Raw genomic sequence first — 22,570 nt, forward strand, 5'->3', positions numbered from 1 at the left:
TCTCTATTGCACCGTTTCCCATGCCATTGTAAATTGGCGATGAGATGACAGTTATCAGTCGTTCTATACCATCTGTTGCTGTCATGGGTGCTCCTGGCTGGCCTCACTGAGGTCAGCTGGGGTCGCATGGACAAAAATGGAAATGACTCCCCAGGTCATTCCCTTCTTTATGTTTTGTCTAAAAATAATCAGTCCTGCCTAGAATATGGGGCAAGTGTACTAGAGAACCAGAGTGCACAGCCGCTCCGTGTCAGAGCCCCAGAGATCCTGCAGAAATGATGAGCTACCTGCCATTCTAGGGGGTGCCGCTGCAACAACCTCACCCGTTGCTTCCCTCCTCCCCCAACCCTCTTGGGCTACCGTGGCAGTGTCCCCCCATTTGTGTGATGAAGTAATAAAGAATGCAGGAATAAGAAACACTGACTTTTTAGTGAGATAAAATGAGGGGGAGGAAGCCTCCAGCTGCTATGATAGTCCAGGCAGTACAGAATCTTTCCTTTAGACATGAAACGGGGGGAGGCTGATAGAGCTCAGCCTCCAGTTGCTATGATGAAGACGGTTACCAGCCGTTCTGTACCATCTGCCAGGGATGACCGGGAGTCATTCCCATTTTTACCCAGGCGCCGCCGGCTGACCTCACCAAGGCCAGCCAGGAGCACTCATGGGCTGATGATGAAGACGGATATCAGTCATATTGTACCGTCTGCCATCGGGAAGGGGATGCTGGTGTTCAGCGCTGCAACACCCCGTTTACCAGCAGCATGCAGTAGACATAGAGTGACATTGAAAAAAGGCGAGAAACGTTTTTTTCCCTTTTGGGCAGGGAGAAGGGTGTAAATTGACCACATATACCCTGAAACACCCGGGAAAATGTTTTTGACCCTTCAGGCATTGGGAGCTCAGCCAAGAATGCAAATACTTTTTGGAGACTGCGGGGACTGTGGGATAGCTGGAGTCCTCAGTACCCCCTCCCTCCATGAGCGTCCATTTGATTCTTTGGCTTTCCGTTACGCTTGTCACACAGCACTGTGCTGTGGACTCTGTATCATAGCCTGGAGATTTTTTTCAAATGCTTTGTCATTTTATCTTCTGTAACGGAGCTCTGATAGAACAGATTTGTCTCCCCATACAGCGATCAGATCCAGTATCTCCCGTACGGTCCATGCTGGAGCTCTTTTTGGATTTGAGACTGCATCACCACCCGTGCTGATCAGAGCTCCACACTAGGCAAACAGGAAATGAAATTCAAAAGTTCGCGGGGCTTTTCCTGTCTACCTGGCCAGTGCATCCGAGTTCAGATTGCTTTTCAGAGTGGTCACAATGGTGCACTGTGGGATACCGCCCGGAGGCCAATACTGTCGATATGTGGCCACACTAACCCTAATCCGACATGGCAATACCGATTTCAGCGCTACTCCTCTTGTCGGGGAGGAGTACAGAAACCGGTTTAAAGAGCCCTTTATATCAATATAAAGGGCCTCGTTGTGTGGACGGGTGCAGGGTTAAATTGGTTTGACGCTGCTAAATTCAGTTTAAACGCGTAGTGTAGACCAGGCCTGAGAGACAGATTAATGAGTCTGCCCTACAGCTTTAGCTAACAGCCATGTGGCTTTCAGCTCTTTCAGTAGAGGCTCATGCATTTAGCTCCAGAGGTTCCAGGTTCGATCCTGCCTGCTGCCGGGTCTGTTGTTGTTACGTAGACATATCTAAATCTGTTGCCCTTGTAATACCTTTTCCTGACTGTTTTAACTACTTTAGGCTGCTGCCAGACATCAGTGTTCCTACCTAGTAAATATGCATGTCGATGAGTTTCTGAAGACTGGAGGGATTGCAGAATGGTTGAATGGTTTGGAATATATCCCACAAAGACTGAAAAATTTGAATGAAATAAACAAACTTCTTGCACACCAACCCTGGCTGATCACGAAAGAACATATTCAGGTACCCATCAAAATGTATCTCGATTAGCAGTATAATTTTATTAATGAAAAGTGCTAAATAATGTGCAAATATCTACTTAGGCTTTATATTTTTGTTTTATAATTTCATTATTAAATGAGATCTACATATTTAGTAGAAATTCTGAAGATATTAGAATATTAAATAATTGTATGACTATTCCTATCAGAAAAAATGTTGGTTTCCCCCTCCCCTCCCCAAAGATTGGAATTAACATGAATAATTCTAAGTAGAAAATAGGACAGCATGTGCGCCTTTATTAGGTTGGGGGTGGTTTGGGATGAAAGAAAAATGATTTTTGGAGGCTGGAAGTCAGAGCCATCTCATCCATATACATTCTCATACACTTTCTGTGTTGGTCTCTAGAGCTCATATATTTACCCTCTCTATTTTGTTCTCATTTCAGAAACTTGTCAAGACTGGAGAAAATAATTGGTCTCTTCCTGAATTGGTACATGCTGTGGTCCTATTGGCACATTATCATGCCTTGGCAAGTTTTGTATTTGGTAGTGGCATTAATCCAGAACGAGATCCAGATACCTCTAATGGGTTCAGACTTATAGCAGTCAACAAATTCTGTGTCTGTGATCTTGCCAACGACAACATTGAAAATGCATCCCTCACAAGTAGCAACTTTGGGGTTAGTGTTGCAAGAGTATTCTTTTGCTTGCTTCTGTTTTGTATTAGGGTTTTTTCCACTCTTTCCTATTTAAGCATGATTTTTTTGTTTCTTTTGCATACACTGTTGGAATACTAGGGTTCTGGTGGCATATAAGATTTTAGCTCTGACAGTTTGCAGTATATCAGATTCAAAATCACATAATTCTAATTACAAACTTCAGTTGCAAAGTGATTTTTAATAGCTGATCTTCTGAATTGCTGGGTAGATTAAGGCTTCTTTTTCTTAGAAAGCTGGAAGCCCTAAGTTTTAAATAGTATAAATCGCTGTTTGAGCTCCGGAGGCTCATGAAATAGAGGGTGCTGCGATCAAAATGGGAAAAATTTCAACATGGTAATCAGAATTGTGATCTATTTAAAGTCAATGATCTCAAAAGAGGCTAATGTTTGAAATGCATCTGCAGACGAGACCAAGTACTTACTTCCAGGATCAATAAACTTTTTTTTTCAAACAACTTTTTTTTTTCCTAAACCAACCAGTAGAACGAATTTTGATTTCTAATTAATTATATCCTGTAAATCTTGGTATTTTGTTACAAATCTAATTTTGAAATGCTTTGAAAATTGTACTACAGGTTGATGTGCTAGGCTATTTTACGGGGTCGGGGGTCCCGTGGTCCTTTTTAATTAGTAGTTCTTAAGTTCACTGCTAACAAAATAAAATAACTTTTTCACAAGTAAGAGATTGAAAGGACAGAGAATAACAGATTTATGTTATCTGAATGATAAATACAGTAGATTGCAACTGGCCTTTTTTGTCTCTACAAGATGTAGTTCTAATATGCAGTCTCTTCTTTGTAATATTTTTATCTTTATAGGTAAAAGCAACTAGTTTGGATTAATAAAACTTTAGAATAGAATAATGATTTACTCTCCTAGATTGAGCTCCTATATTGCTGGTGTCATAGACAATGTGACTCATTAGTAAGATGGCTGTCAGCAGCAGCAGAACCAGAAACGTCAATTTTAATATTAAAAACTGTCTTCCAGAATACATGTCAATGTTTATTCAGGGATAAGTGAATTTTTCTGAACCTTCAGAATGTTGCAACATGCATTATGGATACAGTTTTTCCTCTTTCAAACAATGTCTGCATTTCTCAATTATTCTCCTGCAGTAAAACAGTTTGATAGGCTTGAATAGTGCTCCCAGGTGTCGTCAGTAACTACCGGTGTGTAGCTCTGCTCCTGTTCAATGATAACAGTGGGCTGCATGCGTGTTCCCTCTGTGTGCTATCCCAGCTGTGTGCAGATAGCTGACACAGCAAACCCTGAGAGAACCCCCGGAGACCACAGACTCTAGTAAGGTACAAAGGAACCCGAGCCAGGTTTATTGTCAAACAAAGCACAATAATAGTTTCCTGTAGGCTCTACAGGACATAATACGAATATGTACCCCTGGCAATGGACACAGCTCAGTCAGTGGCGGGACACTCCATTGCCCCCTAGGCTGGACAAAGATGCGCACTCTGGGATCTACTTTTATACAGTTACAGGACAGATTACTCATCCTTACTGATGTGTTGAGGTACAGCCCCTTTGCTCATTAGGGTGCTGTCTCCCATTTGATCATGTTGTTCCAGACAGATCTATCCATCATGCTGTCCTGTCTTTAAGATGCACCAGCCTGTTATGTCTGTGGAGTGTCCTGATGTCATCTTGGTGCAAGTTCCTCTTCTCGCCACTTCTGTGAGTGAGGCCTGCCTCTGGCTCGCAGCCCAGCTTTTGCTTAGCAGTGCCTGGAAGTACTTTGGTTCAGGCTTCAGGCCTCAGACTGGGCCTCTGACACAAGAGGTTATGTTTCAGGGCCTCATCTTACTGCACCAGGTCCGTCCCTTTTCACTGCCTTTCCTTGTAACTTTTTAGGTATGTTTACACTGCAGTGTAAGCCCAGGCTCAAGCCTAACTCCACCCCTTCATCTACACACATCATGCTAACTCAGGGCTAAGACCTAAGGCTGCCGGGAACAAGCCTAAATCACACCGGGACTCAGGGTTTGAGCACTGTTGCTTTGCAGCCTCACTTAACTCTTGTTCTGGGTGTCTGCCAGAAGTATCCCACAATCCCATGGGCTAATTTCCTCAATCCTCTCTCTGTCAACAATCTTTAGTTGACTCAATTGACAATGGAAGCCACCCTCCCCAGCGTACAGCAGCAGCTCAGTGAGTCAGCATTAACCCTTCCATTGTCTTCTAATCATGGAGCGGCAAACACACAATCAGAGAGCCTTCTATGGTTGCAATGGAGGCCCAACAGAACAAGCCTTTTGCCAAGCGTGCAGCAAACCTGGAGGAGACAGAAGCCACACCTGAGCCCGGTAAGTTTGAGTCCCATTTAAAGTTTATTATTACAGTAGTGGGAGGGATTTCTACTTTAAGAACCAATGCAAAAGTTATGAGAAGCTCTGGCTACTAGCATGTATCTGTGAATGGCGAATTATATCCCAGTGCCTATGGAGTTCAAAATGGCAACTGGGAATTGCAAACAATAAAACCCTGCTTTTAAAAGGCTTTTTTTTTTTTTTTTTACAGTTGTTTGCTAGGGTCATTCATGTTTTCCTATAAGTAATAATGACTTTACGTTTGTGTGGGGGGCGGGAGAGAGAGAGAGAGAGATTTCAAAATCTAGTCCATGTCAGTTAAAGGTGGTCCAGGCACTCTGTGGGTGACAAAATGATTTCTTCCAGGTATGACTGAGGTATGAATTTTTGTCCAGAAATGTACTGTGGATGGCAAGTAGGAAGGCTGTGGAGTTTAGCATGTGGCATAACAGGCTAAGCCATGTGTATGTAAGCTAATGCAGCATTATGTTAATTTCCTCATGGATTCTGACCCAATCCTGGTTGTGGATGGTTGCAGACTTTTTTCCTGAGGTAGGAACTCTACATTGATTGTCACATGGTGGGGAAAGGTGTATTTTCCAGGGTCCCCCAGTAGCTGACTAGTCCGTTCCACTCATAGATATGCTGTTCAGTCACTATACGTTTTGAATACTTTTCCTGTATAAACTGCAGGTTTCACACCAGCAGCTTGGAATAACATGAGCCTTTGCCAATAGAACACCACAAGAACAGTTATGTCCTCCAAAATGTCACAGGCATGAAAGAGAGAGAATTTTGTTGCGAGGCTACTTTCTGTCTCTCTCCCTCTTCCCCCACCCATCCATCCCAAGTAGTTATTCAGTTTTCATAAAAAAATAAAAAGCGTATAATTTTAAACTTACAAAAGTGCAGTGACAGGGGTAACTGACGTTACCCAGGATATGTCCAGAGAGATTCTGTGGACCGAAGCATCCCTTTCACAATATATTTTGGTTCAGTTTTGAAATGTAACATTCTATTGCCTTGAGATTCCATAAGAATCAATTGTGCTCCTCCACTGAGCTATTTTTAGACAATAACCCTTTGTTTCTTATACTATTTCAGCCCTCTTGACCTCTACTGGCTGTTATATATCCAGAGCTTGGACCCCTGCTCCAACATACCTGCACAGACCATTCCAAGCAGAAGCATTTCCATGATGAAATTATGGTTCAGGTTCTTTAGAGGGTAGACAAACAGGTCCAGTACCAACAAAGGGATGTAAGACTGGAGCAACAGCACGCTGAGAGGCAGGAGGAAAGGCTTAGGCTTGCCACACCGCTGGAAGAAAGAGTTTCAGCAAGGGAACAGGCACTTTGGTGTAGTTCCTGGAGCAAGAGCAGCAGCTAAGGAAAGATGCCAGAGCTCAATAGTGAACTGTTGCAGAGCCCATCTCCAGCATGCCTGGAAGAGCATCGGCAGCTGCTGCCTCTCACACACCCCTGCAATGTACCCTCAGACCAGAAGTAGCTTGGGCAACTCAGTGTTGGGGTGGTCCATACGTTTAAGTTCCCTGAGTGACTGGGCAGAGCAACCAAACCCCACACAGCCTTCATTCGCGAACCCCTCTCCCATGGCTACCTTCATCCCTGTTCTCTCAGTGCCAAGTGCATGGAAATCAAAGAAAGAAGGAAAAGGAGAATGTAGGACCAGGGGACACGCAGCAGTAGGGCATTTGTGCCATGTTTCCTGCCCTTATTTTTCTTTGGAAATGTTGTTCTGTTACTTTGTTTTGGGGTGTTCTACTGACGGCTGCCCTGCCTAGCATGGATGACTGTTGTACTGTTTTAACACACTTATAAATAAAGCCTTTAATATCATCAAGAACGTTTACTATCATTGCATCACATGATTCAGTCATGATTTGAGATGATAATAATAAAGCTAAAAACAGTATCAGAAGCAATTACACATTACTAAGGAAACACTGTTTCTCATGCAGTTAGGTACAGTGATTCACAGTGCAGTACCTTTCTTATATGAGCCTATATTGTGATTCACCCCACCCCTCACAATTCATTATTATTTCATGTCATTCATAAGTTTAATTGCATGGCAATCAAGCCCAGACCCCTTCCCCCCACAAGCACATTTTTACAGGTACTGTTCCCCCTCTTCCACTGGGCCATGCGAGTTCATAATATGGGAGCACAAAGCATCCCCGTCTTCTGTTACCTGGGTGCAGCCAGCTCCAGCTGTGGTAGGTGCACTTTCCTGCTGAGTGTACTGATTCAGCAACCCATCACTATCATAGGCCTGTTAAGGGGGGAATGGCTCACTTCTGGCTTCACCAAGATTGTAAACAGCATAGCAAGCCATAGAAATGCAGACAGCACTGATGACATTGGCATCCAGGCAGGTCTGTAGAGATCTCCAATGGGATTTTAACCTGCCAAAAGCAAGTTCTACCCATATTATACAGCCATTCTGCACCTGCTGAGTGTAATTAAATCTCCTTTTGCCAGGGGCTCTGAAATCGGGATGGTTTCATAAACCAAGGCAAAAGGTGTGGGTGTGTTTGGCGGGGGGGGGAGGGTTGAGATGCTGGGTGTCCCAGAATAACAGTGTGGACAGTGACTGTTTAATACAATGTCATTTGGGGAATAGTGTGCCATCCTGTCCATGAATGTAGACTCTCGAGCAGCAAAAAACTTTTCTTCATTAAGTCTTCCAATGCAGCCCTTGATGACTTTCATTAATCGGCTTCTGTGGTCTATGAGGGCCTGCATAACAGTGGAGTAGTACCCTTTGCAATGTAGGTGCTCATGTGCTCCTTGAGGAGGGCAAACTATTGGCACGTGAGTCCATCAGTGGCCCCAGCACAGTTAGGAAACCTCATTCTCTCAAAGCCAACAATTACCTCAGGAATATCTTTAATGCCTGCCACTTTGTGGTAAACCACGTGCCCGACTGCCTCGGAAAACCCACAGTTGACTTTCCGACACCAAATTGATTGACAACAAACCTATAGCAGTCTTGGGTAGCCAGCTTCCAGACAGTTATGGCAACCTGCTTCTGGATAGGCAAGAATGGTCTCATATGTGTCTTTACGCTGGTGACTCAGAGCAAGCTGCTCACAAAGCCCAAAATATTGCTTTCTTCATTCAAAACTTCTGGACCCACTGTTTGTCATCCCAGGTCTGCATGAGTATATGATCCCACCGATCTCTGTTTGTGGGCATGCGCCAGTTTATGTAGGAAGCATCAGTGACTATGCTGATTGTACTGAGCAGCATCTGCCAGTGTGAGTCTGCCAGGTCTGGATACTTCTCTGCTGCCACCTCCTTGCACCATCATGAAATCTGTCAGGTATTTTTGGTAGATCAGAAAAAGCTGCTAAAATGTCCACCAGTGCCTCAAAGAAGCTCTGTCTCTTTCTTGACACAGGAGTGAAAACACAAGCAAGAAGTTCTTCAAAAGGCACATCCATCATGTTGCTGCTCCTGGTAGCTGGGAGCCCACATGTCAAAATGTCTCCGTCAGGCTATGTTAGCAGGCTGTTCAAGCTTCCTTTAATGTGCAGCATGGCAATAAAATTTTCTGACAGTGCGTCACAGCCAAAGGGCTAGAGCAGCCATGTTTTGGGAGGGTGCTAGGGATTCTGAGAGATAGTTGGTTTGATTTGGATCAGTGTGCTGCAGTGTGGACATCAGAACCACAGTTTTGAGCCCGGGTTAAAAAAGTCTTAACATACAATTAAAATCAATGTAGATGCTCAAGCCCAGGGTTCTCTAACACGAGTCAGCTGACTCGAGTCCCACTAACACTGGGCTTACAATTGCAGCATAGACAGACCCTTTGTGAAAGACTTTCAAAGATGCATGTCATATAATGCATTCAAAGTATATGTACTATATGCTGGATTTTCAAGGATGCAGATACCTTTTGAGAATATTAAATTTGAGCTTTTACTTCTAGACAACTATGATGCCATTTATTTTCTAATTTTCCAAAATACCTTGTTTTTTGTTTTTCCCCTCCAGATTGCAGATTCTTTGAGTGAGCTCGAGGCCTTAATGGAAAGAATGAAGAGGCTGCAAGAAGAAAAGGAGGAAGAGGAGGCCTCGCAGGAGGAAATGGCAACTCGCTTTGAAAAGGAAAAGAAAGAGAGTCTTCTAGTAGTTACTGGAGGTACTTCACCCTCTCTGCCTCCCCTTCTTTCTCTGCTCCATTATAACTAGAATTCTCCAGTCCAATGCAGTTAGTGGACTTTAGCAGTTACTGTAATCTGGATTTTCACAGGTTAGTAAGGCTGGCTCGTGTCTGATTCAGATTTCTTGATTCTCAAATATATTAACCTTCATTGTTATTAGAAATTCAGTCTTCTTTTGTCAGTAAGAAACTTGCACACAGCTTGAGGAAAAACTGCTTTTTCATAGTGCTTTGTATCTTTAAATCCCAGTTCATTCCGTAATAGGGTTTTTGAATAGCAGACTTCTACATTTTCAGATAGTGTTTCTGGAAAGTCCCTTGCTAATAGTCTTGAAAGCTGAAATTTTCTGTTCAAGAAATAAGTGTAACACAGACTGTGGCAGCAGAGACTTCCCTACATTACTCCATCATTGAGCTTCAACTGTCTGCTGAAGGGACAATCTCTGGGAGAGGGGGGAAGGGAGATGGATTGAAATTATCTATTTTTGAGATGTTGTTTTGTTATCCTATAGCCCTTTCCTGTATTGTGATGGAGGTTTGTATAAAACATTTTTAATTTTATTTCTAAGTTATCCTTCAAAATTCAGAGTTGGAGTCTGCCTTGCTATGTTTCTCTTTTAAACTCCTGAGAATAAAAGTTTCATCCATTGACAAGGTATAGCTGAAGTCTGTTTAACATTACTCCTGGGGGAATTCTGCGCCTAAAAATTCTGCTCCAAAAAATAAATTCTGCACGCAATATTTTAAAATTCTGCATATTTTATTTGTCAAAATAACACAATATAATCACATCAGTTTCAATTATTTTTGTAATTTATTTCATACAGCAAGTATGTCTGTAACAATACAGACAACAAAAAAATTCAGGAAATGTTTTTTGACAAATAGATTCCTTACTAGGCATATTAATACAGAACTCTAAGTAATAATTCATTTAAACTAGAGAACAGACTCATATTTCCTGGACCCCTCAGAAGCAGTGCAGAGACTTGGGGGAGTCAGAGGTAACGGAGGAGCAGAAGGACAGGGAAGTAATTTCTGGGAATGAGCCTGGGTGTGAACTTGAAGAGTTGTTGTGTATGGGTGGGAAAAAATATGGAACAGGTGTGTTTTGGTTTTTTTGGGCGGAGGGGAGGAAAGGGGGGTAGGGAAGGACTGTTCGGCAGTGTCCCCATCCAGACCCTGGCTGACCCCTAGTCTCTCCCATTCAGTCAGGCACATCTGCCTCTGTGCCCTCATGTCTCCTTGCACCCCTTGTCCACATGTGTCCCTCCACCCCCATTCAGACACCCCTTCCCCATATATCTGTGTACCCTCTGTGTGCCCATGTGTCTCTGTGCCCCCACTCAGCCATCCCCCTTCCCACTGTAGCCCTGTACCTCTCCCGTTCTGCCCATGTGGCCCTGCACCTCCCTCCCCACTGTGGCACTGCACCTCCATTCCCATGCAGCCCCTCCCCAGTCTGTCCCCACCCCAGCAGCCCCACGCTGTATATCTCCCTATGTCTCCTGACCTGGCCCGACAGGCACTGTGAAAAAGGCAGGATATTTCTCTTCCCTAGGTGACTGGGGCTTGCCAGGAGCGACTGCTGTGTTCTAGCACCACAGTGCCCTCTGGTGGGCAAAAGATGGAATTGCATCAGTTTTTTTCAGCAGAAGCTATTTTCTGCGAAAAAATTAAAAATGCGTGTGCCCAGTGGCTCAGAATTCCCCCAGGAGTATAACAGGTGTGTGACATTATCTAAGGTACAATCTGGACTGTTGAACAGCTGTCTCCTCAATTCTCCAACCTGGGGTGCCTTTTACGCTGCTTTGCTGTGAGCAACCACTCACAACACAACCTCCAGCATGTAGATTACTCCCAGCTGTATTGTGAATGCTATAGCCAGCCATTCATGAATTATATTGTAGAGCAACACCAGGAAATTCACAATTCTAGACTTGTCCTCAGAAATGTGCATCTCGTATTGCCTAGCCCTCTCTTGGACAATACAAGCTCATGTAATGTCTGTCATTTTATTAATAGAAAATGATATCCACAAATCCTGTTACCTCAAATGGAGTTTCACAAACACTTCAGTCCAAACACAACGGTCTAGATAAAACAATAAAATAAGTTTTATTAAGTACAGAAAAATAGATGTTAAATGGTTACAATAAAACAAAAGGTAAAATGGAACTAATATGTAACTTAACAAGCTAAATGAATTCAAAGCAAAGGTTTCTCTTACCACATGCTTTTACAGTCTTACTGGGTGGATGCCTTTCAGCTAGGACCCCTCCCGTCAGTCCAGTGCTTCTTTCCCTGTCCTGCAGGTGTTCTGGATGCCGTTGGCAGAGAGAAAGGGAGGAATCACTTGGTGTCTGTTCCACACTTTCATATTTTTTCCTCCTATTTGAGAATGATCTCCAGCTGAGGTTCAAGAGACGGAATGTCTGTGGGTAGGAACCTCCAGCTGTTCCTTTGCCAACATGTACATTTCTTGCTCACACCCTTTTTTCCTGCCAGAGAATGGCTGCTTTAACCAGGTGGTAGTTCATTTGATTTTGTTGACACCTGGCAGAGGCATCAGTTTGCCTTTGTCTCTAAGGAACTGGTTTGTGCCTGCTTTTCTAAACTTGGAACATGCCTCAATTATGTCATACAGTAGAATTTTGTAACTTTATTACAATGTTGCCATATATTTTACTAGGACAATAATGATCAGCAAATTATGAATTTTCAAATGATACCTCACAAAGCATACTTTGCACAAAATTTATCAGTCTTGTAAAAGGGGTGAACATAACGGCACAGACTGTCACAATGTGGTACGGTCGATGCTCGCTATAACACCCTTCACACTTACGAACCTTGGGCTAAAGCGAACCTGGTCTCTGGATCCCTCCTCCAGCCTCAGAGCCAGAGGAGCTCTCTGCCCTCCACCGCAGCCCCAGCAGGGCTCTTTCACTATAACAGACCGCTGGCTATAACGAACAAATGGCTTGGATCCCTAGGGGTTCATTATGACAAGGGTGTACTGTATTAGTATTTCTTGGGAACTGCAGTAAGAGAAGATGGCTAGAAATGCTATGCTTCTTAGCTTACCTTTTTTGGGGGAGGGGTGGGAAGCTATTTCATAGGTACTGATCTGTGAGACTTCCATAGTTTTCCCAAAACACTCTAATGCTAGAGTTTAAGTCTTATAGTTGCAGGAACAGCAAATAGGAAAATACAAACTGTAAACCAATGAGAATGAAATCTAACTTGAAATAATCTTCCGGGGTGATTACCTAGGGCAGGTGCCATGCAAGTTTCTTCCCACACAGTTATGTCTTGATTGGTTAATGAGCCAGAGAGAAGATAAAGCATCCCTGTGATTCTTAGATTAACTGATTTTTTTTAAGTGTGAACAGTGGACATCTGGCAATTTTTCTGTCAGTGCATGTGGAAGTAAGCCAAGATTTAATATCAGGGTCAAATGCAGTCAGCTATGTGTTAATCAACTCCTGTAAAGGTAGTTACACAATCAAACCACCTGTTTGTTCGGAGGAGATAAATTGATTCCTGCTAGAGAACCTGTCCTCATTTAGTAACACATTGTTGGAGCTCTTTAGAGATGCATAGTTACTGTAACTCTTGGCAAAAGCTCAACCTGAAGCTTGATGAACTGTAGAGTTCACTGCTTTCATATTGTTCTGAATTGGTATGTACAAGCCAAATCTTCTATCATTTAGTTCTTCTTCAAATGATGGTCCCTATATGTATTCCAAACACGGGTGTGCATGTGCGCCATGTGCTGGAGCTGGAAAGTTTTGCAGCAATGTCCATTGGCCCTCACGTGCAATTGTGCACAGCCTCGTGGTGCAGGAAAAATTATGAGAGGCTGTGCAGGATGACACCTCCTCAGTTCCCTCTTACTACTGCATGGTCAGAATCTGAATCCTTGTTCCTCTGTTCATAGCTTGCCTGCGAGAACACTTGTCCATGTACATATTTAGTGTTTCTTTTTTCTTTACTATATTTAGTTAGCGTTTTAGTTAATTGATCCTCACTCTCCATTAAGTCTATATGAATGCTTACCACAGCTCATAAGTGTTTTGTGTTATGGCATTTGCTTTCTTAACACTTTGCTAGTTTGTGTATAGTAAGAAAAACATGAACTATGGTTGTGTGTTGTAACTTAAGGTTTTTTGTTATAAACAATACTGTAAAAGACATACCCCTTCTTTCAGTCGTATACAGCATTCTATAATCTCAAATTCAGTAGAGCCAAAACTGAACTTAACTTTTCTCCAGAGCCCTGTGCTATCTCCATTCACCGTTAATTGAGTCACATCTTAATTCTTCCTAACACTCTAGGCAGCATTAGGGTCATCTTTGATATCTACCCCTTCAACCAAGCTATGACTAAGTCCTAACCTTCCTTTCTTCGTCTCCAGAATTGAACTTTTCCTCCCTATTCTAACAGGTAAATTACTGATGCACTTCCAGGTCATCTCAGACCTTCACTATTGCAATCTTCCCCTTCTCTGGATTTCTTGTTACTAACCTCACTCCCTCATCCTACCCTGCAGTCTGTTTAAAAACATCTTGCTCATTGGTTCAATGAAGGATTTTAGAAAATCTCTGAAAAAAGAAGTGTAAAAATAAATTTTAAATATTTACTTGCAAAATTAAGAATAAAAAATTGAAACTCTGGTCCAAAGTAAATCAAGCAAATTACTGTGAATTAGACATTGACAAATGTACACAAGCGTAATATCGTAAACTGAATGGAAATTGATTGAAATTCTCCCAATACTCTTCCTGCACAACATCTTATCCTCTTCTTTGTACACAGAATTAGTTGCAAACTTTAAATAATGTGTTCAGCATGCTTTGTAGTCTTTGAGGGAGAGGATCAGAAGGCTACAACAGCCTCCATACTTATCTGTCTTAAACACAGCATTTTGCTGTCCTTCTCAGCATTTGATGATGAAATGGTTTCCACGTCGGATGTCTCCCGCTATATCGAAGATCCTGGTTTTGGGTACAAAGACTTTGCCAGGCGGGGAGAAGAGCATCTGCCAACATTCCGAGCTCAGGTACTTAAATGCACTTATTTTTTAAAATAAATTAACCCCACCATTTTAAGGGCATGTCTGCATGAACACGTGCTGTGGAGAAAGCTGAGGCACAAATCGATAGCACACCAGCATGCCTTGCACTAACTGCCTGTGTGGACTGTGCTGCTGCATGCTAAAAGTTCCCTAATGTCCTTTGATGTACTGTAGATTTATGGCCCAGTTTGCTGTGCAGCATGTGTTCATGCAGACATGCTCTAAGTCTTTCTTTACTGGAAAAATAAGATGTCGTAGTAGCAGGACATCCTTATTAAATGTCCATGTCCAAGCAGAGGATCAAGAGCTGGTCTACAATGAAAAGTTAGATCACCACTGCTAAATCCCTGAGGGGTGTGAAACAGCCACACCACTTAAACACACAATTAAGCCAACCTAACCCCTGGTATAGACAGCCCTAGATCAGTGGAAGAATTATTTCAACCTAGCTACCACCTTATGGGAGTGGATTACCTATAGCAATGGGAGAACCCATCCGGTCACTGTAGTGTGTGTTTCTACTAAAGTGCGGTGCTACAGCTGTGCCACTGTCATGTTTTAAGAGTAGACATAGTCCTTATGGTATATTTTCATATTTGTAGCATTTTGTTCAGTCAGCTGTTAAATATCTCAAATGAAGAGGCTTCCATTACTTCATTTGATGACTAGTCCACCCTCTGTTAATTATCAGAGGGGTAGCCGTGTTAGTCTGGATCTGTAAAAGCAGCAGAGAGTCCTGTGGCACATCTGTTAGTCTATAAGGTTCCACAGGACTCTTTGTTCCTCTATTAATTGTAAACTTCAGGCCAGGGAGTACTAGGTCTTCTGTTGTGTTAGCAGAACAAATGTATGTAACGAACATCTTTTTGTTATGTCCATGCAGTGCCTTGTACTATGAGGTCCTAATCCATGACTAGGATTCCTATGCACTATTGCAATACAAATTTAAAAAAATAGGGACAGCTCTAGGTGTTTAGAACAGATCACTAACTAATGTCAGTTTGATCTTATGGGAATCTAATATTAATAAACTGCAAGTTGTGGGAAAATCTTGAAACATGTCAGAGCGCTTGTAGACAAATCAAAATAGGTGCAAAAAAATTTCTTGGTAAAGCAAAGGAGTCATAATTCCTGTCAGCAGACATACTTAGGGCTAGTCTACACTTGAAAGTTAATTAGGATTAAAGTAGGGTGTGAATTTAAAGCACAGTAGCTATTCCTGAATAACTCAATGTGTTGACAAGTCCTTAGATTTACAACAGTCTTTGCTGATCAGGATGAATTCATACTGCAATTTTTCATGTAAAGTAAATCATGTTTTGGGAGGTGACGCAAACACCACCTCAGGTGTGTATTGTGGACAAGGATAAGGCAGTTTGTGTCTGAGATCAAAGATACTGCTGACTTCTCTATGAACTTTAGAAGGCTCCTTTGGGAGAAGGCTGACAATTGACATTGACTTGAGACAATATTAGGCATGTACAGCACTGCTTCAGAAGAGCTTTATGAAAGGTTGCACTGAAATGTCTCTTCCTACAGGCAAGGATTTTAAGTTACTGACTTCCAACTTCAAAAGTTTCACCTTCTCCAAAATAGCCAGCTTGTTTAATTGTTGAATAGCTGAATGATGGTAGAATGTGAGACCTTTTTACCAAATCAGATCTTCTATTGTAACAATTGCATTACAGAAGCATCCAGAGTCCCCAGTGATGGAGCAGGGCCTCGTTGTGCTAGGCACTTCATGAAATATAGGATAAGATAATACCTGCCCCCAAAGAGTTTTTTGAAGTAATATCCTGTGAAAGTGTTGCTGCTCAGGCACAGGTGGCAGCATTTTTCAAACTGCTAACTCTTTTCCTTAGTCATTGCTGCAAGAGCGAAGTCATGTCTCTAAGGAACAACACATCCCCATGCTTCTGCTCTGGCTCCTAGCTTTCCAGAGCAGCGGTCTCTGAATAATATCTCTGAATATTTTCCAGTCTGAACCAAATCTACAGGACCTAAGGACTAAAGCAGAACTGACCAGGGAAAACTTACTGATTAAAATCCTCCTTTTGTGTGTGTGCGTGCAGGGGAATTGGTACGTTAATAAAGCAGAAAGAGAGATAAAACAGAGAAGATTTTTGACTGGGGGAGAAACCAGAGGGAGGATCAGGTGGGGAAGGCACTATTTGCATATTTATGCATCGCTGGTCTATTTCTTTGTGCTCTTACAGGACTATACCTGGGAAAATCATGGCTTCTCCCTTGTGAACAGGCTTTATTCTGATATTGGGCATCTCCTGGATGAGAAGTTTCGGATGGTCTACAATCTCACATACAACACTATGGCTACACACGAAGATGTTGACACAACCATGTTGAGAAGAGCTTTATTTAACTATGTTCACTGTATGTTTGGAATCAGGTATGTAACAAATTGGCCTCTCTAATAAGTGTATTTGGAAGCATGTAAGCAAAATACATTTACTTTGGGACAGGAACACATTAGGTTTTGATCACACTAAAGCAGTGTTTTAAGCTTGGTGTCTATGGCTTTTAAATATTTCTGCCGTGAAATTGGTACAAATACTGGGGGTAGTATAATTTAATCTCTTAATTTTAAAAAAATTAGTTAGTATTACAGAATCAGAATATCAATCCTAATTTTACAGAAATTTGTCTTCTCTGAACTCATGGACAACTTTGTCAGTTCAGAAAAAAGGAAATACCACACCATTTAAAAGGCTCTTAGGAACTGAGTAACTTTTGTTGTTCTTTAAGTAGTGTCCTTATGGGTTCTCCACGTCAGGAGCTGCAAACACACATTTGCTGTTGATCAGTGATTTGTCAGTAGTGTCTGTGAGTCCATGCCTGCACCCCAGATACTTTCATGCCCTGGTATGGGGGTGTATATATAGGTAGGAGGCAGAATCACTGCCACTCCAGTTCCTTCTCAACCACCAATGGCTTGAGGTGGAACATTGTTGTCTGTTTGCTAGCTGTGTAGCTTGCTACCTCTCACACAATCCTCTCTTTTCTCAGTATATTCTTTATTTTTGTTTTTTTTAGCACTGTTTGTTTGTACTTTTTTGTGGGGGGAGGGATTGTAACCCGTTTCTCTTATTTTACCTCCTCCACCATCTTATGCTGATGATTTCAAGGCCATTCAAGACCTTTCTGCGGCAGGAACCCTGCAAATTCCATTATAGGAGACACAAGAATACCAACATTCTCTGTTGGACATTCTTCATACATCTGCAGGCAAAATCACCTTACCCATCAATGATGGTCTGCTGATCTCTGTGTGGGAAACTCCAATTGCTATACCAACTATGGGTAAATGGGCTGACAGAAAATACTGCCTCCCAGCCAAAGACTCAGAATATTTTTTGTCCCTCACATCCTGAACCCAACTCCCTGGTTCATAGAGGCAGTTGTTGAATGGAACAGATAACATTGGTTCCGCTCAGTACCATCCAACAAAGAGCTCAGAAGACGGGACCTTCTGGGATGCAAAAGCTACTCTGCTTCACTGCTGTTCAGAGTAGCTAATTACCAAACCTTGATAACTTGCAATAGTTTGTAAAATTGCATTTTGCTTTCATCTTCTCTTGAACTCCTGCCACATGATCACAGGGAACAATTTCAGGCCCTCATAACAGAAGGCCAGACAATCAGCAAGGCATCTTTCCAAGCCTGACTCAATGCCACTGATATAGCTGCAACATTCCATGGCTACAGATGTAGCTATGCACCAAGTTTCTTGGCTGTAATCCTCTGGTCTGCCTCAGCAGGTAGAGAAATCAGTTGAGGATCTTCTTTTGAAAGACCCAAGATGTTTAGTGAAGCCATGGATGGGTCTCTTTGTTCTCTTAAAGACTCTTGGGTGACACTATGATCTCTGGGCATCTATACACTCGTGGCAAAGAGAAAGTACAGTAAATTGCAGATGGCTCGACAGTCTTACCCAGAATGGCCAAGCCTCCAAGAAAGATGTCAGGATAACGAAGAAAAAGGGCTGTCCTTACAATAGACTTCCAGTCAGCAACATCTATGAATGTTCTGATATGCAATACCCATAGGGACACTACTTGAAACAGGAGAAGTTACTGGAGCCTAACTGGAGTTCTTCAAGATGTTTCCCTGTGGGTGTTCTACGTCCCATCCTTTTCCCCTCTGCCTCAAAGTCTTTCACTGGACTTCCATGGTTGAGAAGGAACTGGCCTGGCGGCGGGTCTGCTGTCCCCTCCTCATATTCCCTCATATCAGAGCATGAGGGTGTCTGGGTGCAGGCATGGACTCACGGACATAGCTTGCAAAATCTCGTATCAAAAGTGCATAGGCATGCATGTGTCTTGACATGGCGCACCCACAGGGTAACACATCTCTAACCACTCCACTTACTATACAAGATAAGTAAGCACTCCTAATATTCAAGTTCATAAATACATGTCGTTTCAGAATTTAAAAAGCCATGTGGGTCTAGAAAAAAATATTCAGTCTGACTTGTTTTGCTTAGGTATGATGATTATGATTATGGAGAAGTTAATCAGTTACTTGAACGCAGCCTGAAGGTTTACATTAAGACAGTGACCTGCTACCCAGAGAGAACTACCAAGCGCATGTACGATAGTTACTGGCGTCAGTTCAAGCACTCAGAGAAGGTAAGTGTTTCATAGCTAAACATTACACAAGAGGCCCTGTGCTCTATAAACAATGCAAATAGTAAGGTGGCCTGCAAAAGGGTGTGCTTGTGTGTATACTAGAGTTAACCATCTTAACAATAAAGAAAAAGCTTAAAGAATTAACTTAAATATTGTACAGCATAGCCATGCAAGTTAGTTCAATGAATGTTAAATTTCACTGTTGCAAAAACATTTTCTTAATGAGCACACTATGGACAATCTCTAGTGACTCCTACATGAAGCTAGATCCATAGATCTGTATGTAGAAAAATGGGCAGATTTGGAAATGGTGAAATTGGTGAACTGTTCCGGTACTTCTTGATTCTTATAGAGAACATAAATTAACTTGTACCTATGCTGCTTTTCATTGGTAAAATACTTCGGTTTTATATATTGTGTGAGTGTGTGTGTGTGTGTACATACACACTATTTTAAAGTTTACTACCAAGCATTGATACTTGTATGCCTTTTTAGTATGAGCGGTATACAAATTATGCTCTATATTATGCAAAATATCTTATTGGGCCTGTGGCCATGTGACTTGTGCACACTACAATAAACAGGAATGACATAAAAATCGCACTCCTGAGATGACCCACAATAGTGCCCATTATTTGACCTTTCTCTAATCTATACAATTTTCTCTAAACTACTACTGTAGATGCCTCCAATCATGATGATTAGATCTTCAACACAAGCTTGCTTTCTTAAAAACCTGTAATAGATAAGTTAGGATAAAGCTATTGTTGATCTTCCTTTATTTATAACTGTTATGGTCTCATAATATCACCAGCTAAGCTGGAACAGACCTGGTCAATACTTGGGTGGGATACATAAAAAGGATACAGACTAGAAGTTGCAGAGAATGGTGTGGGGGATTCAGTAGATGGTATTCTTCACTCCTAAATTGATATCTGAGCCAGTGCCTCAGCATTGTACCTGGAGACATTGTGCTGCTAGAAGTTCCTGAGACAGTTGTGTGGCAAGGGCAGATGCCAATGCAGCAGGCAGCGATATGTTCATTTCTGTTCCTTGTTGTTAAGTAAATGTCATTCTGAAACCAGCCTCAGTCTTCAGTGGAATAATTTGCTATCCCTGAGATTGCATTTATTTGACAGTTGACTTCATGTAGTACGTATGGAGTGTGGCAAGTGGATTGATTATATAACACTGATAACAGAAATCTAGTCCTCGGAGTATAATGCTCATAGTCAGGGTGAAAGGAAAGTCTTCCATTATGATTTCCATTACTGTACAGCATTGTTTTGTTGTGACCTTTGTTAAAGCAGGTGGAGCACTGCTTAAAGCAGTAAATAAGGCTTACCACCTGAGAGTCCAGAATGTCAGATAAAATTGGCATATTAAATAGCCATCTGGAGAAGAAATGGCAACACTTCAGTCTAGTACATAGCACTAGAATGTAGAGAGAAGTGATTCAGCTATTTTCATTTGGCACAAAAATCTAAATATGTGCCAATTGGGTGATTAAACTCTTCGGCCTGTTGATATGTAATGGTGAACTAAGTGACTAATTTTTTTTTTAATTTTAAATAGGTCCACGTAAATCTACTTTTAATGGAAGCCCGTATGCAAGCAGAACTTCTATATGCCCTTCGTGCCATAACTCGTCACTTGACCTGAAGTATCAATTCGGAGGGAGCGAAGGAAGTTCAATTGATATGTAAAGGCCTTTCTGAAATAGATACACACCAGAAGCTGTATGTGATGTAGCATCAAGATACTCAGTTCTCTAGTGTCAAAGTTTAGCCGTATTTTTAGCGGCTGTAATGTGCAATGACGTGTTTTATTTTCTTGATGCTTAACATTACTAATGATAGCAAAAATAACACTGAGGAGCACTACTTTTTCTGGTTGGATTTCAGGATACTGGTCAAAATCCTAAAACTAGTTTTGTTATACTCAACTCTAGCGCTTTGTTCTGAAACACAGGAAAAAAGTGTTTGTCTTTTCAAGCAATCATTTTCCAGATTAGTGGAATTCAGCAAAGGTTTTTTGGATGTTCTAAGAGATCTTAATACAATGTCCTAACGCTAGTAGAGAGAAGCATGTGATGTATTAAGCTGAACTGGCTACTGGATTATTTATCTCCTGGAGACTACTTGTCAGGCACTGTTTTACTACAGCAATTGAAGGTTATGTGAAATACAATGCCAACATTGTCCACGTTTTTAATGTGATATTAATCATGATAAATTCTACAGCATGCTACTTAAATGCAAAATTCAGTTATTTTTTTTCCTTTCCTCTTTCCAAAAGAAGTTTCACAATTATCCATTTCAGTTGTACATATTATGGTTCAATCATGGATAATCTTGTTTTACTGACAGTCACTCTCAATCTTCTTTACAGCATACATGCTCATCATAGTGTTGCTTGCAAGTTCACCTAGTTGGCGCCTGTAAATGTAATACAGAGATTTACCCAAAAAAAATTTTTTTGCACTCTCCTTTCTCCAGTGCATTTTTTTTAATTAAGTAAAGCAAAGGAAGGCTATCATACCTGTTCTTTTCCTAGTAGCTTATAGACATTTATTTCCTAGAATTTTTTCATTCATAGTGTCTGAACACTTTAATATTCAAAGCTAAAATTGTGTTTCTATGCATTAATGTGTGTGAACAAAAGAAAAGTGCAATATTTAAAAAGAAAGCAAGCTTTTCCCTATTATGTCATTACTGAAGTGCCCTTTTTATACAACCATAAAGAAATTTTAAAACAATTTCTTTATTGTCCAAGGCTTAGCATTTTTGTTTTAGCTTGTATGGCTTGAGCAATCTGATATTTAAGTGCCAAAGCAGCCACAAAATAAAATGTACTTGGACAACTGGTAATATTGGGAAAGGGAAGAAGTAAGCTGCCAAAAAGTCATACTTTTTTGCATTATTTTGTGTTGCTTGATTAGACTGATTTTAAGAGCACAACATTTCAGTGTTTATAGCTTTACTTTGGATTGTGTTAATGAATCAGTGAAGTGCCTAAATTGATGCTTAAACTTTCCCAGTAGAACACAGCTGTCACTGCTAAAAAATCTTTTGTTCTGGTTTTTGTTTTTACTGTAAGAAGGGTGACTTTTTATTTTGCTTTTACATGTATTAGAAACCAACCAGTTAGGGTTTTTTAAAGTTCCTCTGAATTGTAATAGATGTAAAAAAGCGTTTCCATTGAAGACTGCAGAATAGCTTTCTTTTAACATAGTAGTCATATTTTTACATCTTTCGTTGAGGGAAAACAAACAAACATGGACCAGTATGCTACTACAGTTTTCGTCCTCCTTCCTTCTCTTAACTTGCTGTGACACGACATGTTGGGAGTTTTCGCTTTAGCTGTCTGTTCCAGATTGGAAAACTAAATGATTGTACATTTAAATACACTTTTTCTGCACTTTTGGACAGCAGTCTATTTGCATAAAAAGCCTTGTGAGAAAGAAATTACTAATTTTTTTAAGATAAGATAAGAAACTATCCATCAAACTGTGCATCAGAATCTCAAACATTGCATAAATAAGATTTATTAATCTTGTATAGCCAACTACAAAGATTATTCAGACAGAGTGGTGAGAGGTTGGTATGCATAACCTTAGATTTGACTTTAACTTGTTATAATCTTTTTCAACTTAACTATAGTGGCTGCACCTAGTGAGTTTATGCTTGTAACA

General features: G+C 41.3%; 1 protein-coding gene across 5 annotated transcripts in view; it reads left to right on the forward strand.

Moving 5' to 3' along the window:
- Positions 1 to 21,786, forward strand: part of SESN3 (sestrin 3) — a 67,823-nt gene extending 46,037 nt beyond the window's left edge. For 2 of the 5 annotated variants that reach the window (XM_050941438.1, XM_050941443.1), the window contains exons 4-11: positions 1,759 to 1,941; positions 2,366 to 2,599; positions 4,749 to 4,955; positions 8,981 to 9,128; positions 14,097 to 14,215; positions 16,447 to 16,637; positions 18,732 to 18,876; positions 20,452 to 21,786. In XM_050941438.1, coding sequence (XP_050797395.1) covers positions 1,759 to 1,941; positions 2,366 to 2,599; positions 4,749 to 4,955; positions 8,981 to 9,128; positions 14,097 to 14,215; positions 16,447 to 16,637; positions 18,732 to 18,876; positions 20,452 to 20,538 — 1,314 coding nt within the window. In that variant the 3' untranslated portion in view covers positions 20,539 to 21,786. The remainder of the gene's footprint in view (positions 1 to 1,758; positions 1,942 to 2,365; positions 2,600 to 4,748; positions 4,956 to 8,980; positions 9,129 to 14,096; positions 14,216 to 16,446; positions 16,638 to 18,731; positions 18,877 to 20,451) is intronic. The other 3 variants (XM_050941450.1, XM_050941460.1, XM_050941468.1) reach the window with 2 other exon arrangements.
- Positions 21,787 to 22,570: the final 784 nt, after the last annotated feature.

Source organism: Gopherus flavomarginatus, chromosome 1 (genome assembly GCF_025201925.1).
Source record: "Gopherus flavomarginatus isolate rGopFla2 chromosome 1, rGopFla2.mat.asm, whole genome shotgun sequence".
Classification (NCBI taxonomy): domain Eukaryota; kingdom Metazoa; phylum Chordata; order Testudines; family Testudinidae; genus Gopherus; species Gopherus flavomarginatus.